The 16,262-nt window shown below is 38.6% G+C and overlaps 3 protein-coding genes across 4 annotated transcripts in view; 1 reads left to right on the top strand and 2 right to left on the bottom strand.

Annotated features, from left to right (window-relative positions):
* LOC126369384 (moesin/ezrin/radixin homolog 1-like) overlaps positions 1–582 on the bottom strand; it is a 38,375-nt gene extending 37,793 nt beyond the window's left edge. For both annotated transcript variants that reach the window (XM_050013770.1, XM_050013772.1), the window contains exons 1-2: positions 437–582; positions 66–99 (exon numbers count right to left, since the gene is read on the bottom strand). In XM_050013770.1, coding sequence (XP_049869727.1) covers positions 66–77 — 12 coding nt within the window. In that variant the 5' untranslated portion in view covers positions 78–99; positions 437–582. The remainder of the gene's footprint in view (positions 1–65; positions 100–436) is intronic.
* Positions 583–1,354: 772 nt separating this feature from the next.
* On the top strand, positions 1,355–8,906 carry LOC126369412 (palmitoyltransferase ZDHHC6-like). Its single transcript, XM_050013817.1, has 9 exons — positions 1,355–1,564; positions 1,694–1,875; positions 2,140–2,224; positions 2,360–2,487; positions 2,918–3,088; positions 3,823–4,029; positions 4,877–5,064; positions 5,775–5,911; positions 6,807–8,906. The coding sequence occupies exons 1-8, from the start codon at positions 1,510–1,512 to the stop codon at positions 5,890–5,892; spliced, it is 1,134 nt and encodes a 377-aa protein (XP_049869774.1). The 5' UTR covers positions 1,355–1,509; the 3' UTR covers positions 5,893–5,911; positions 6,807–8,906.
* Positions 8,907–9,000: 94 nt separating this feature from the next.
* The window catches only part of LOC126369398 (tubulin alpha-1A chain), a 32,879-nt gene continuing 25,617 nt past the window's right edge, over positions 9,001–16,262 (bottom strand). Inside the window, exons 3-6 of the mRNA XM_050013794.1 lie at positions 11,159–11,331; positions 10,681–10,809; positions 10,319–10,489; positions 9,001–10,213 (exon numbers count right to left, since the gene is read on the bottom strand). Coding sequence (XP_049869751.1) covers positions 9,560–10,213; positions 10,319–10,489; positions 10,681–10,809; positions 11,159–11,331 — 1,127 coding nt within the window. The 3' untranslated portion in view covers positions 9,001–9,559. The remainder of the gene's footprint in view (positions 10,214–10,318; positions 10,490–10,680; positions 10,810–11,158; positions 11,332–16,262) is intronic.

Below are 16,262 nucleotides of genomic sequence, written 5' to 3'. Positions count from 1 at the left end.
TTACCCTACCTACCGTCGTAACCTCACTTACTTGCGAAAAACATAAACAAAACTAATGTACTCACAGATTTCGGCATCTTGGCGGCTTGGAATCTCTATCTGCAACGAGAGAACATACATGTAAGAAAATCAGCCACGGAAATTCCAGTGTTAGCAAGCAGAATTGACAAGTACCTTGCCGCGTGACATTTACATAGGAATTCTGACTGAACCAACAGTGATATGCGGTTCAAACGTTGATTAATGGCAGTCTTATGGGTAGAATTATTAATTTTAATCTAATATTGGCGTATTCGAGGTACGGCAATAAAATTACTGTCGCCGGCGGGCGGCTAAATAGTCACAGAAACGCTGGTAGGAATTCAGGACAAGTTAAGTAGAACTTTGAAGTGGTGTTTTCATAAAATTTTGAAATAATATTTTAGCCAAAACTTACCCAGTAAAAAGAGAAATATCACCTAATAATCCACATAAGTAGCACAACACAAATAAAGAATGCACACACCCTAAAAAGAGCCACAAAAATATCGCGATGTGACAACTGCGTGACGTGGTAGCTGGGGTTGTCGTGTACACCCATGAATTCTACCAATTTGTAATGTTTTCACTTGTAAAAAATGGTAGAAATTATTAAAAATCAATTTTTAGGAAACTAAAGTTACAAAGCCATTTGTAGTCGGCGTCGCCGCGTCGCCCCGCGCCCGTAAGGGACTTGTAAGCAACTTGTAAGGGACAGAAACAGTGACAACAGTGATACCAGAAGGTGAAAATTTACCCCTTTTCTTGAATTTTATTAATATAATTACGATTCAGGCCAAAATAGAATATTGACGAAATTTAACCGTTAAGTCAATAAGTAGGTGCTTCGGATGGCATGTTAAGCAGCTGTTCTCAGTTAACAAAAGTTACACAATTTCAATGATTTGGCTGTGTAATATTGTATCCCAGACACTTACTCCTATTAACATAATGTTATACACTGTAAAACGTAACATGATTAGGTTGATTTATCTTTTGTTTTTTACGTACTAAGCTGTATGTTGTTAGTGGGAAAGAAACTAAATAAAAGGAAGATAAGGCTATCGTCTTTCTCGCTTTAGCGATTTACTTATTATGTTTGGGTTTACACAGGGTTTAACAATAATATGTCATATCTATATGCCAGTACCATTGTTATATAGTTTCGTCAATTCTAATTGGTATCTATATTCTAGAAAAACATGGCAATACCCTTATTTTTTAAAAATCGGATACACGTACACATCAAATCAACAAGAAGCGTTCGTTAAACTATTTTTGAACGAATTCTAATTTGTCATGTCAATGTTACTGTCAATGTCAAGTCAAACTGATCGGTACGGTACTATCGGTGATCATCTTTTAGTGGCATTGTAGAACGGTTATTTATATTTTTTCAATTAAAATGTATTGAATGATAAGGGCGTTTGCTTTAGTCTCGTTTTAAGTTTTACTTTGTTTAATAATTTCTGAATATTGGCACTTTGGAAAATGGCTAGAAGCCCATTTCGCAGATTACTCCATTGGGGGCCTATCTCTGTTTTGTGTAAGTTTTTTTCATAAATTGCTGTATTAAATGATTTTATAAAAAGCTAAATATATAAATTGTTGTTACTAAATGTTTTTTTAGTTATCAGATATAATTTTGCTATCTTAAAATTGTGTTTTCCCACAGGTATCATTAAATTGATCACCTGGTCTATGATGCATGTTCTGAGTATGTGGTGGCCACCACATGCATCCACAGGCGGTGCGATACACTCCGCTATATTTCTCGGCTTAGCCGCCACGACGCTGTACTATTTCCTTCAGTCAATGCTTGAAGGTCCTGGGTTTGTGCCTATTGGATGGAAACCAGTAAGTTCAATTTATTGTTTTCAGCCACAGCAGGGTTGCTCCACGACTCCTATCTGCCCCTACCCTTAATCTTTTCTAGAAAACAGTGTTTAAACTCATCTTAGAACCCTTATGGAAGCATTTGTCTGTCTTGTGTGTTGTCTATTTGTCTTCATGTGCTGTTCTGTGTATTTCAGATTCCTATTAACTACTACATACTAGCTTACAAACTTATCTTCTTAATAATATTAATGTAGATATTGTCTTATTAAAGTTTTGTTACAGGACAATGAAGAAGATACACAATACTTGCAATATTGTAGTATTTGTAAAGGATACAAAGCACCAAGATCACATCACTGTCGAAAGTGTGAGTAGAATAAACAAGAAACTTTTAATAAGATCTCTGTTATATCATTTTTCATAAAGAATAAGCATAAAAAATATACCTATATACAAGTCTTAAAAAAATATCTTTCAAAATTGGATCTAATCTATTTTTCAGGTGGGTATTGTGTTAAGAAAATGGACCACCACTGTCCATGGATCAACTGTTGTGTGGGACATGCTAACCATGGATATTTTACTATGTTCCTGACATCAGCTGTCTTGGGATGCCTACATGCTTCCATTGTGAGTTATTGATCTAACTTTTTTAGAAGCCTTATTAACAAACAAGCATTTAAAATTACAAATACAAAGTTATATATAATATAAATATAAATATAAGTTTCTTGCATTAAAAAGAAGAATTCAATGCACACTGCAAATCTTATAACAAGATACATCAATCTTTTAATCAACTAATCATTGATTATTTTATAATAAATAATTTATTTAATGTAAGATAAAATACAATATATATGCCCAAGACAGGCACAGAAGGGGAAGGCCTTTACTCAGCAGTGGAACATCAATTAGGTTACAGAAAAAAAAGAAAATAGAAATATTATTCTTAACTGACTTGGTTATCAATTTCACCCATAAAATATAATATTATTGGAATTGCACAATATTCGAATAATGTAAGTCTTCTAAACTCGTGTGGTATTTTTTTATGAAGGTGCTGCCAATCTGCGTGTACCACGCCCTGAACCGCGTGTGGTACGTGCACCATGGCACGGGGCGCGAGCCACTGGTGTACTTGACTCTGACGACGTTACTGCTGACGTTACTTGCCGTCGGCATGGCGGTCGGCGTCGTTCTGGCTGTCAGCGCACTGCTATACTTGCAGGTAGGGTTGCCTAGTTTGTAGGGAATGTGGAGTTCTTTAGGTCCAGTTCGAATCCCAGTATCAGACTTGCACCAATGAGTTATTAATTTATCTTAAATGTAGTAACAGAGTTCGCTCGACCATTATGTATTATGTAGACGGCGGTATGGCTCACCAGCTATCATTTTGGTCTGACAGAAAGCTGGGTGAGGTGTGGGCAATTAATAATTAGTTCATGTTACGATGGAACTATTTGTTATGTTATGTTACCTCTGACTACCCCAATTGGGTTGTCGTGAGCTTATATTATATTATGTGTTCTTTTAGGACATATATGGCTGTTAGGTTAGTTTGTATGGAATGTACTGGGGAATTCTATTAGAGTCTTGCAAAAGAGAGAAAAGTGACAGCAGTTATTTTGCTACGTGAATGCGAGGAAAAAATTCTAGAACCTTGGCTCAGCAGAGGTAGGATAGTATAGTGGGACACCACAGAACATGAAGAGAGAAATATTAAGTAACTTTTTTATTACTTAGTATCTGGAATCAGTCGCAAAACTGCGTGATTATTGATTAGCCGGAAATAAAGCAACCAATGCCACCATCTTCCATTATATTTAGCACCTAAGAACATCCTTCCTCTTGAGCCTCATTACCCTGTTGCTAGTTTCCAACAGCATAGTTGCTAAGGGGTTTGGATGGTAACTCAATCGTTCTTTATGCATTTTATTAAATAACTGACACTCTTTATTATAGCTTCGCGGAATCTTGCGCAATCAGACGACGATAGAGGACTGGATCGTGGAGAAGGCGGTGAGCCGGCGCGAGGAGCAGGGGCTGGCTCCGTTCGTGTTCCCGTACAACCTGGGCTGGAGGAAGAACTTCAAGTTCGTGCTGTTTGGCTCGCAGTACGACGGGCTGCGGTGGCCAGTCCGCGAGGGCTGCGGGGCATATGACTTGACGGTACGTAGTTTTGAGATTGTCGTCCACTCAAGTGTTATGAAACTCAAACTCAAACTTGAAAATATCGTCATTCAAGTTACACTTTGAAATGTCAATTTTTACATAATATTTTTTGCCGAACGTGTCATCCGCCTGAAATTACTGTAGCTTCTCTCAACCTGCATAGCCGAGAAAAAGGAACTGCAAGGAAAAATCAATAATTATTGAATAAAATTTCTGTAATTTGACTGCCTAATATTAGTTCCCAAGTGGTGACGCCCATGCATTCTGATCTTCTAAACAATCATTAACCTATTCAGTATATCAGAGTGTAGTGTAGGCAAATACAGGCAGACTTCGCGTCGTCATTTGTTTGGTATCAATTCGTCATTTCTTTCGCTTCGATGTAGTGCAAGTTTAAAAATTCCACTTGATATCAACTCAGAATCATGGCCTGAATCACCCTCAAAGTTTTCGTTACGATGTCATTAAACCCTGTATGAAAAAAAGACTGGTAATTTGAACGCCCTGTCATCACTTACATAAGTTGTATACCTACAATGTTAATTAATTGCCTACCCCTTTGGAGCTACAGGCGTGAAGCTATTTGTTATTTGTTATTACTTTTTATATTATAAAATTAAAAAGTCTCATCACATCACTAATTTAAGAGCCACGCTCTTGTCGGTGTAGCATTCTCCATGCTACTAAAAAAAATAAAAAAAGTATTAAAAAGTATTAAATAAAAAAAGCAAAAACCATGGGTAAGGGGTAAGGGTATTAAGTATTAGTATTTAATTAAAAAGTATTGATCTGAAATCGTGTTATAACAAGTTCATCTTTATTACCTATGCCTTACAACTTGCAGCGAGAACAGCTGTGCCAGAAGTCTGAGAAGCGTCTCCGGTCGCGTCTGTACACGGCTACATCTCACTACTCCGGCCGCTGGGTGCCGATACTGTCCCGCCCGCGCGCGGCCCTGGCGGCGCCCTGCAGCGACGAGCCGCGCCTGCCGCTACGCCCCGGTGACGTCATACGAGCCACCAGGCAACGGAGGTCGGTACTACTGTTCTATACGCATAGATGTACACATGTTCGACGGCACAAATGCGGACCTTATTCGAGATCCCACGCGGAAGCTCCCTGGCTACAAAACCAAACGAAAAATCTGGACCCGACTGAACCGATGTAGGACCAACCACGGGAAGTCGAACCATCACCTACATAAAGGCTTAAAGGAGTCGCCATACTGTGAATGTGGTTAATAACCACGTAGTGAATGGGTGCCCTCTGCACCGGTTCCTATGTTTCATAGCCGAGCTGCATTGTGTGACGGATGCGGCAGAGACTTGGTTGAGGGAGCTTAAACTAGATATATGATCTACGCAAATAAAGACAGATCTAAAAGTAACGGAAAACATTTCCCTATTTCTATTTAACTTATTTATGAATTTTAATCAAGAGAAACGTAATGACGGAAAATTCCACTTGATATTAACTCAGAATTATCGTCTGAATTATCTCCCTTAGTATTCGTTACGATGTCACTAACATGATGTACGTATAGTATCACGGCGCATTGGCGTTTATGTCAGTCATGAGCAATATCATGTACCTACTTTAAAACCCTGTCGCACTATCATATTTGACATTTAATGAGGATTACGGTTTAATTTGTCAAAAAAGTTAATGTGACATGGTTTCAAAGTGCATACATATAAGTACTCGTGACCGTATGTCGTGAAATATAAATCTCTTTCTCGCAGACACTGGCTATTCGGCGAGAAGCTCGGCGCGTCGGACGGCGAGCGCGGGCCGCGGGGCTGGTTCCCCAGCGCCGCCGCCGCGCCCACCGACGAGATGGCCAAGACCAAGCCCGACTAGCGCCGCCGCCTCTGCCGAGGTATCATCTACCTAACTGATACGTATCATAAAATCATAATTATTATATTTTATTACTTAGGTACGGCACTGATGGAATGATTCATGTTTGGGTCATAAATGATTATCACGTGCTCAGCGTTGAAGGAAAACATCGTGAGGAAACACACATTCCCGAGAAATGCATTTCGCGGGTTGAAAGGTCAGACAGGCAGTCGCTTATGTAAAAAACCGGATCTGTCAAGTCTTCAGTTTAGGTAAGCGGACCCTGTAAAAATGGAAGATGATGATGACTTAAGTACGGCACTGTTCCCCAAAACGATGGAACGTGTTACATTGACCCTGCGTGCCCGAACACTGCAGTTGAGCGCTGCAGATAGCGCCATACGTGTTGCCAAGTTTTGGGCCGATACTGTTTAGTTTGCCATCGACACGATAAGAAGTCTACGTTCACAATGAACATATTTCCCCACACTAATCCGAGCTTACAACTCACCACCAACATCACCACCACCTTGTAAGCCCTGTAGGAAGAATACACACGGATCTACTTTATTTTGCACCGCCTGATATGCTACTGTACCTGTATTCAGCCATAACTATATCCTGATCCCCTTATCTTCGGACTTCCACACTTACGGTCGGGTTCCATCCCTATTTGGTAGATATCCCAACTATACACATAAAGCACTTCGCATCGTCCTTCATTATGCGCACTGCTAGGGAGTGGAATTCTTTGCCGTCTTCTATATTTCCGAATGCGTATAACACGGGTGCTTTCAAGGCCAGAGTGAACAGGCACCTTCTGGGCGAACTCGCTCCATCTTAGGCCTCGTTACTTACCGGGTTCTTATTTTGTTTAAATTTTATTAATATGGCATTCTTTAATGACAAATTATTAATTTCTTTCTTTCCAGGTATCCCCGCGTTGTATGAGCTCGTTTGCTTACACGACAACGTCATTGAAACCACTGTATGAACTGGTATGAACCGCTTACGTTCAGTAACACTATATAACTATGTACTTGATCCTTTAAATATAGCTTGACTCATTTGACAGCTGGACAATACATTTTCCTGATATGCCTCTTTCGCATTAGACTGTGACCAGCCATGAGAAATATCATTTGTACCCACTTTAGAACCCTGTTGTATTAAGATACTTGTCATTTAGTGAGCCATACAGTTCAATTTGTCAAAAAAGTTAATGTGATATGGTACTAAAGCGTATACAAATGCTCGTTATCGTACTATCATTCTGTTCTGCTCTCAAACTACTCAAGTTATTATGTAACGGAGTATGAAGGTTGGGAATATGTATACCATGTTTAAATAGTCTTCTATAGTCATTGTTTCGCTTGATGCATTTAGACTGTATCTTCGGAATCAAGAAGCGTAGCATTTTAGATGTCCTTGAGTGTCTTTTTCTTCTTCGTGCATAATTTGACGCTCCGATGCATGCTTCTGTCCGAAAACGCAGTGTTTATCCAGTTGCCAGGAAGTAGGTAGGTATAATACTTATATAGAATTGGGTAGTTTCCTAGGTCAAAGATAAAATATGAAATTCTGATTACTATATTATAAAGACAGATCTAAAGGTGACAAAAAAGTTTTTTTTTTCTATTTAACTTTTTTATGAATTTGAATAAAGAAAAATGTAATAATAAGTGCGACATTTTGTCTCGATTTTCTATGACGTCACAGGTTGCTTTATCATACAAATTCCATAGTAATTTCGTGTTTTGAAGTTTAGTAAAAAGTATCTGATTTGACTTGTTGGAAACTACCCTATTGTTGAAACAAAGGAGTGCGCGAGAGTTGTGCTTTTGTCCGTGACTCATACTGGATTATGATTCATGGATCGCGTCATTGCTGTCACGGTTAGATTGACGGTAACAGCGTAGCACAAACTATATTTAAAAAAAAAATGTATAAGGTAAGTATTGTATATTTTATTTCTACATATACACGTGTCGATTCTAACCGGCTTATTCTAACCGAATTTAGGTTTGAAAGTTCTAAAACTAATGCCGCCTCTTTCTTTCTTTAAACCTTTTGCGATATAATTAGAGTGGATAATTACGTAAAAATAGGTACCAGAGGGGTAGTCAGGATCCTTATCACACACAGATCAAATGTTAAGCGTAAATGAAGAACGACACTGGTTTTAGAGCTGTCAAAGCTTAAACTAAAATTTAGTTTAAGCCTGAATCGACACTATTGTATACTAAATACTTCAACATATTTATAGGTAAAGAAAAATATTTATAATAATTGTCTTTATATGTATCAGGGAGGTGTAATAGTAGACAGGTAGGTAGTAATCGAATTTTAGAGGCGAACGAATAGTAACCAGTATATTTATATACGTCAGTAAGATGAAAAACTTTCCTAAGATTTTATAGTGAATTTAATAAATTACTTAGATGAAATAAATAAATTTTATAGCCATATTATACTTTCAATAGATAGCGTAATTTCATCATTTTTTTTAAATGCGAATAAAAAGAATACTTGACTTGAAATGCAAAAGGTAATGCAAGGAAATTTTCGATTTAACCCAAAAGGTTAACTTTATTTTTGTCACCTTTTTGTGACATAAAAATATTTTTAATAGTGCAATGCAATGTAATGATAAATTCGTGCACATTCGTGCTATCTAAATAATTAAATCTATAGACTTATTAAATTGTATCTTTAAAACAGGGTTGTATCAATTCCTTATGTTGGTAGTCGAAGTTTGTTCTAAGATACTACAGTAAGTCGATCTCAAATATGAATACATAAATGTAGTTATTTGTTGTCAATCATTTATTATGGTTAAGCATATTGTGAATATTTACACGTACTTCATGTAACGATAACTTTCTTATTTGCAACTAGATAATAATAACCTAATTGTGAATAAACGTAAGCATTTAAATGGACTTAATATGTTTTAGGATTGTTACAAGTGATATTGTTTATAAAACTTTTGTACAAATAAAAGTGTTAATTAATATATATATATCGACGAATATTCGTTTTTCTATTTCATATTTAATATTTATACATTGCTAACCTAATCTATGTTTAGATAAGATATCGGTGTTATAAAATGAAACAGAAGAATCGTGTAAAAGGTTTATTGTGCATTAATTAAAAAACTATCCTCAAACATACAAAATTACTTTTCTTATAAAGCACAATTAAAATTAAACTCTCAATAAGTTAGCTTATTATGATATAAAAGGATATTCTAAATCCAATATTAAAACATTAAAATTATTATTATCACTTTTTTATAATTAATAAATGCATAGAATCGCAACACAACACCAAATTACAGAGATCCAAACTTTACGTTTCATTACTGAAAATTATTTTCAAAAAGTTTGTACTGTTAGCAACCTTTCAATCAAGCTCTCTTTATTAGGTTCCTTACGACTAAACTTAATTAAAAACGACATAATCCAACCGCGCTATTCACGAATGAATCTTGTCAAGTTATACGTTTTTGAAAAGTGAATTTCTTCCTTATGTTAGTTGATTTAACCATCGACGCGGTGACGTCCAAGACTTATCTACCCCCTCAGAATGTCGAGCCATGTTGGTATGTTAATACGAGAAACAATGAAACTTGTTTTTTGTCGACTTGAATTGGATGTATAACATAGCGTTGTACTGCATCTTAATATTCATTCTCCTCATCGAGTTCTCCCTCTGTGGAGTCAACTCCGACCTCTTCGTAGTCCTTCTCGAGGGCTGCGAGATCCTCCCGAGCCTCGGAGAATTCTCCCTCCTCCATACCCTCGCCGACGTACCAGTGGACGAAGGCGCGCTTGGCGTACATCAAGTCGAACTTGTGATCCAGACGGGCCCACGCCTCAGCGATGGCCGTGGTGTTGGACAACATACATACAGCACGCTGGACCTTGGCCAAGTCTCCTCCGGGTACTACTGTAGGCGGCTGGTAGTTAATGCCCACCTTGAACCCAGTCGGGCACCAGTCCACGAACTGGATGGTACGTTTCGTCTTAATCGTCGCGATGGCAGCATTCACATCCTTAGGGACCACATCCCCACGGTACAACATACAACACGCCATGTACTTCCCGTGGCGCGGGTCGCATTTGACCATCTGGTTGGCGGGCTCGAAGCAAGCGTTGGTGATTTCTGCGACGGTGAGTTGTTCGTGGTAGGCTTTCTCCGCGGAGATGACCGGCGCGTAAGTGGCGAGGGGGAAGTGGATGCGCGGGTACGGCACCAAGTTGGTCTGGAACTCCGTCAGGTCGACGTTGAGGGCGCCATCGAAACGTAGTGACGCTGTGATGGAGGATACAATCTGAAAAAGAAAAATCCAGGTTTTAATCCGTCTGAACCTTTAGACCATTTACACTTTGACGCCCCCGCATGCAAGCTGGACAGTTTGCAGACATTCTCTATGTACCTGTCCGATAAGCCGGTTGAGGTTGGTGTATGTGGGCCGCTCGATATCGAGGTTACGGCGGCAGATGTCGTAGATGGCTTCATTGTCGACCATGAACGCGCAGTCCGAGTGCTCCAGGGTCGTGTGCGTGGTTAGAATCGAGTTGTACGGCTCTACTACTGCTGTTGACACCTGTAACCAAGTTGTAAAACTATATTAGGTTCTGTTGTTGACAGTCCATAAGACCCGAAGAATTTTAAATCTCTGGAGTCTAAATCGTATGCTTATTCAATGGCGAAGGTCTCCACACAGCAAGAAAGAGGTTGCGGCTACTTTTTGTCATAGGTAACGGGCAGACTATCGGCATGTAACAATGTATCTACCTGAGGAGCGGGATAGATGGAGAACTCCAGCTTGGACTTCTTGCCGTAGTCCACGGAGAGACGCTCCATCAGCAGCGAGGTGAATCCAGAGCCAGTGCCACCGCCGAACGAGTGGAACACCAAGAAACCCTATAACAATATCATATAATCGTAAGTATTATTGTTTCTTATTTAGAGTCCACTGGTCGTCGCCGATGTCCTCTCGTTAATTGAAGACTGTGGGACCAGGTACACGTATATAAAGTCTTCGCAAAGAGGTTTCTTCGTCAACGAAGATGGATGGGCTTTTAGGGAAACGGAAGCCCTATGTACTCGGGAGAGCGTAGTTTACTTCTGTGTTCCGCAGCCTTTCCATTTCCATTTGGTAGATTACTGAAAAATTAGAACTTGCAGAACGCCAGGAACAGGACGGATCTTAGTTTTCAACGTGTCCAGTTGAATGTATCACTTGTGTCCAGTCGAAAAAATGTCAACTAACCTGCAGACCAGTACATTGGTCAGCGAGCTTCCTGATTCTGTCAAGGACTACGTCAACGATCTCCTTGCCGATGGTGTAGTGTCCTCTGGCGTAGTTGTTGGCTGCGTCTTCCTTGCCAGTGATAAGTTGTTCAGGATGAAAGAGCTGACGGTACGTTCCCGTGCGGACCTCATCTGTGGAAGAAAGGTACTTTTAGTATTCACCTTATGATTTGGGGGCTTGAAGGAAAAACTAAAAAAAAACATACTGTAGATGGTTTGAACGTAGAACCATATTCTAGAATAACGAGAATAACAGATAAGAGCATCAATAATGTTGTTGATGCCTTATGAAGGTGTTAGAAGGATTTTGTAGTAAATAAATATGGGGTTGAGCAACAGTGCACACTTGCTTTTCGGATAACACAGACCTATATTATCACTGCTTATTTGCAAGTGGCGTACCTAGAAGTGTCTTCCAAATAGCTACATGCCTTTGAATCTGTTTTACATAAACGTCATGCTGAGTGCGCGCTGCGCTTTCAAACTCAGTCTTCAATTACGCGTGCACCTCACCGCAAACAGACATTTTCTGATTAGGTATACACTACTGTTAAGTTTGATGCAGACAGAGCCGGGAAAGCGGGATAACACGGCCAGGATTTTGTATGAAACCGCAATCAAAATCCCGCGACTCGGCCGCTTGTTCCGCTTCCTCGGGTCTGTGTGCTATGCAGCAAGCATTCATTTTATTCTCCGTTCAAAATTTGTTTCGTTGCCATGTAATTATAGCTATTAATGGAACTTCTATTTTTAATCTGCATCAATTCAGTTGAACGATTAAAAGTGCTCACCTGTGAAGGTCGACGAACTTTGATTAGGCCCGACATCGGCAGTAAAAAATAAAGTTATTGTTTTTTGCTTAGATTTCGGAGGTAGGTACATTGGTAACAGTAATAAGTATTCTTTTGCTCTCAACATTTTTAATTCACGCTATAATTTACAGCTACTTACCTACTTTTTTCAGTTTAACAAGTTTACCAGACGTCTTATCGAATTAAAATATGTTTAAATTGCGAAGTTCGCAAACAGTTCAAAGTACGGATTTCCGGAACCGAATCTCGTGTGGCGTGCGGCCAAAATTGTAACTGCAATGTTGATTATACTCGAAATGCCTGCCTTTGTCTTTCGAAACACCTTCATATTACGTACCTATATATGTTTCTCTTGGCGCTTATGTTCATTCAGTTTTAAGTCAGAGATTGAACAAGATGTGATGAGATGTAGGTACATAAGCACTAATGGTAAAGCGAGGCCATTCCTTTCGTATTAAAGGAGAGAGACACATTTGCTGATGAAAAAGTCCAATATATTACCTAGATGGAGATAGGATGCGAAACAGGGCGTTTGCAATCATAGTCTTTCTTTCTGTTCAGGAAGCAAGTTTTTAATCTTTCATTTACTTATAGGTAAATGTATTTTGTAGTCATTATGTCCTGCTCTACAAGTTGACAGCAAACATTCAATTTCCTTCTTAGAATTTATTATTCTCAAGATAGACATCGCGACAGGAAATTAAAACGTAAGCTAAACTATATAGCCATTGGAATTGCAATAATCTTTAATCACGGTTATACATAGACATGAACAATCTAGGTAATATTAATCAAACAAACAAGGTACCTAAACAAGATCTAGGTTTATTTAAAGATATCGATCAAGATATAAGATTGAAACTAAGTATCACTTAAGCTCTTAACAAAGTTAATAACGACTGAGACCAGACTAATTACTTACATTGAAGACCCTCGTGTTGCGGTAGGAATTCAAAACGACTATAAAGATAAACAGGGCAGACATGCACTCTCGAGTTAAAAGGTCTCAACGTTTTATTAGAGATATGGAACGGACAATGGATTAGAGAGACAGAGAGATTTAATGTTGAGCTTAGAAAGCGGCTTGAATTTGAATACAGCACTAAGTGTCACCCTGTAAAAAACTCGTAAGTATTGTTCTGCAAAATTACATTCTGATGTGATTTACTTCAGCAAAACCCCCAAACGGGCCCGCTAGTTTCAATTGAGTCTACTATTTTTTATCTGTATTAAAACTAGAACGTCTATTGCGAGTTTTTGGTAACAAAAATCCGTCTTAATGAAACTTTTTTAAAAAGCGCTTACGTTTTTACTATAAGGTAAGGAAATACAAACATTCGAAACAAAACCGCCCAAATGCCTGGTTAGTTAGTGCATTCTGCAAAGTTGTCACTTTGTGCTTTCATCAGACTGTCCGTTTTGTTCGTTCACATTATTTCTATAGATGAAGCCTAAATACATGCATACGATACCGCGAAGGTTTGCGCCCTGGGACGTGGAAGATTGTTTGATTATACGCTGAATTTCTATGTGAACGCGTACCTACGTACAAACCACAAACTTCATAATACCCGCCGCTCTGAGTCTGTATCTGTGTGAATCAAGCATTATCTTTTTTGAACATGTATTGCTGTTTGTTTTTAGACTTTTATACCCGTCATTTTTTATTTATTTTGTGCTACTTCAATTCCTAGGTAATAAAAACATTCGACCGCAAGATCTTTGAACGTCAGCGGCTGTTGCGGTTTCTCGATCTCCTTTATAAAAAGCCTTTTAAAGAGCCTCAGTATGAATCGCTTCTTTATTGGGAATCGTGCCTTTGAAAGCTTTGTTTGGCACGACGTGATGACGGATGGCCTGATATTTATCAAATTAAAAGCATTAAGTATTTTTTTATTTTCTACTTATAACTCTTTAGATAATGTTGGCCAACAGAAGTTACCTACTTAGTGCTATTTAAATCGTGGTAGGTACTTCCGTCTGTAGCATCTACAATTATCTCTTTTGTTTCTGCCGACTTGATTATAAATTTTACTCAAATCACTTTTAGCGCAATTTACTTTGTTAACCAAAGTTTCTTTCTTCACTGTTATCTATTTAAACAGTTCCTATTTCCACGCGGCTCTTATTCACGACAATAAATGTGTCTTAATAAGCAGCTGTTGTGCTCTTATTAGCAATGGAACACGCGTACACAACATTTATAACAAATCGCCGCCACTTTCCGCTTTCAAGCCGATGATGGCAAAAACCAATCCGCAAGTGTAAAGTAAGGCTTGAATATTCCATGATAAGGTATATTTATGAGACAATGCCGGCGTTGGTGGAGTGTGACTGTTTGACCAACGACCGGTTGGTGGAGCGAAACGTCTTCGATTTCCACTCCTCGTTAGCACGCCGCATGCAAATTGTTACCTAGCAAGATTAGCGGTTTACTAAAGGAATATGATAGCGAAGTATGAAGTAGTAATTCTTAATATAAAAACATAAACAGGTACAGAGCAACAGTGGAATTGAGAACTCTTGGAAGTGGGTTAATATTAGCTAAGTAGTTGTTTTTAGAAAACAGACTAGATCAGTTTTAAGTCTGGTTTCGGCTTTAGGATATCTGCATAGTCCTTTATTAAGTGGTGGTGGTAAACAGTTAAAGGATATTGTACGGTACTAGAATCAGGGAGAGATGAATAATCAAAACAGAGAGGGTTTTAACAGTGGTTTGACCCCAAATATTTGATGTAAGTACTTAGATAATAAAGGGACTTGTCCCTTTGACGTTTAAGGCTATTTTCAACAATATCTAAATACTTAAGTATTTACAAATAAAAAGTATTTAAATACCCTGTAAAGACTTCACTTGCCTACTTGAAAACATAATTGAATTAATTGCTTTCGTTTAATAACCCATTAAGTATAAGATCAAACAACATGAATTTTAAATAGTTCGGACTTACTGACGACTATCAAACTCTCCATATACAGGGTGTTAGTAATCAAAACTTTCAGGGATGATACATACCATGTTTCTGAGTCGAAATCAAGTGAAATTTTCCGCCACTGAAAATAATTAAAAAAAAAAACACAAAAAAATTCATGAATTTTCCGACAGGAAATTCCACTTAATAACAACTCAGAATCATCGTCTGAATCATCCCCCTCAGTATTCGTTACGGTGTCACTAACACCTTGTATAAAGACGATATACCATGACCATTGCGTCACACCCCGGACACTTCATACAAAAATGTCATTATTATCGTGTGCCGTATTACCACACAAAGTGCAAGCGAAACAGATAGTACAGGCGCGTTCCCCCTTACTCCCCGCAGTTCCCTCTTGTCCATTTCGGCTAAGTGAGGCTAGATTATTAGCCTAGCTAGTAAGATATACGTAATGACACGTTGCTAGTAACGGTCCTGAGTTCAACACCCGGGTGTTACACTCGACAGTTAGGCTTCATGGTTAAATTAGTAGGTGCCTACGTGCCTACTTAGCTTCCACTAGGTTTTATATTGGAACAAAAGGAGTTTCGAGTATGAGTCATCAGAGTAAGTACTACAATCAATACATTGGATATTATTATAACGTTTGGGTAAATTTGTTTAATTTTAGACTTCAATCTTATCCGAAATCACACCCCGGACACTTCATACAAACATTATCGTACACGCACATCTGTGTGTGTGATGTCTGATGCCATACGATTCAAGTCAAAAGTATATTTGTAGGTAAACCTAGCTCAGACGCTGATGGGGAGGGGAGAGTTGCCGTTATATACGTACTTACGTACTTAGTATTATTCCTTATTCTATGCCAAGATTACAGCTCAGACACTCCGTACAAAATCCCGTACGTACACAAACACAATACAGCATACAATACAATGTGTGTTGTTTAACCCTGTGCGTGCGAGCGAGACAGACAGCCCGCGCGCGTTTTCCTATTCCTTAACGGCTTACGGCTTAACTAAAGGTAGCCACAACGCGGGGGTGAGGTAAGCCAAGCTGCTCCAAGCTCGTATTGATACGGGTCGGAAAGTGTCCTTTCTATATATAAGTAGTATTATTTTTTATTCTTTGCCAGCGGCCAAACGCATCTATTTCGCTAAACGCGTCTATTTGATTTCGAGTAACAAAATCGGCCACTAACTTTATTAGAACTAATTTTTATGCTAGAATAGGTAGTAAGAAGGTAAAAAGGCTCTATCGCAGCGTGTTAAAGTCTCTACTGTTGAAACTACCAAACTTTCTCGAA

This window comes from Pectinophora gossypiella, chromosome 9 (assembly GCF_024362695.1).
Source record: "Pectinophora gossypiella chromosome 9, ilPecGoss1.1, whole genome shotgun sequence".
In the NCBI taxonomy this organism is placed as follows: Eukaryota; Metazoa; Arthropoda; class Insecta; order Lepidoptera; family Gelechiidae; genus Pectinophora; species Pectinophora gossypiella.
The sequence above is the reverse complement of the archived record's forward strand: the minus strand, read 5'-3'. Positions and strand labels throughout refer to the sequence as shown.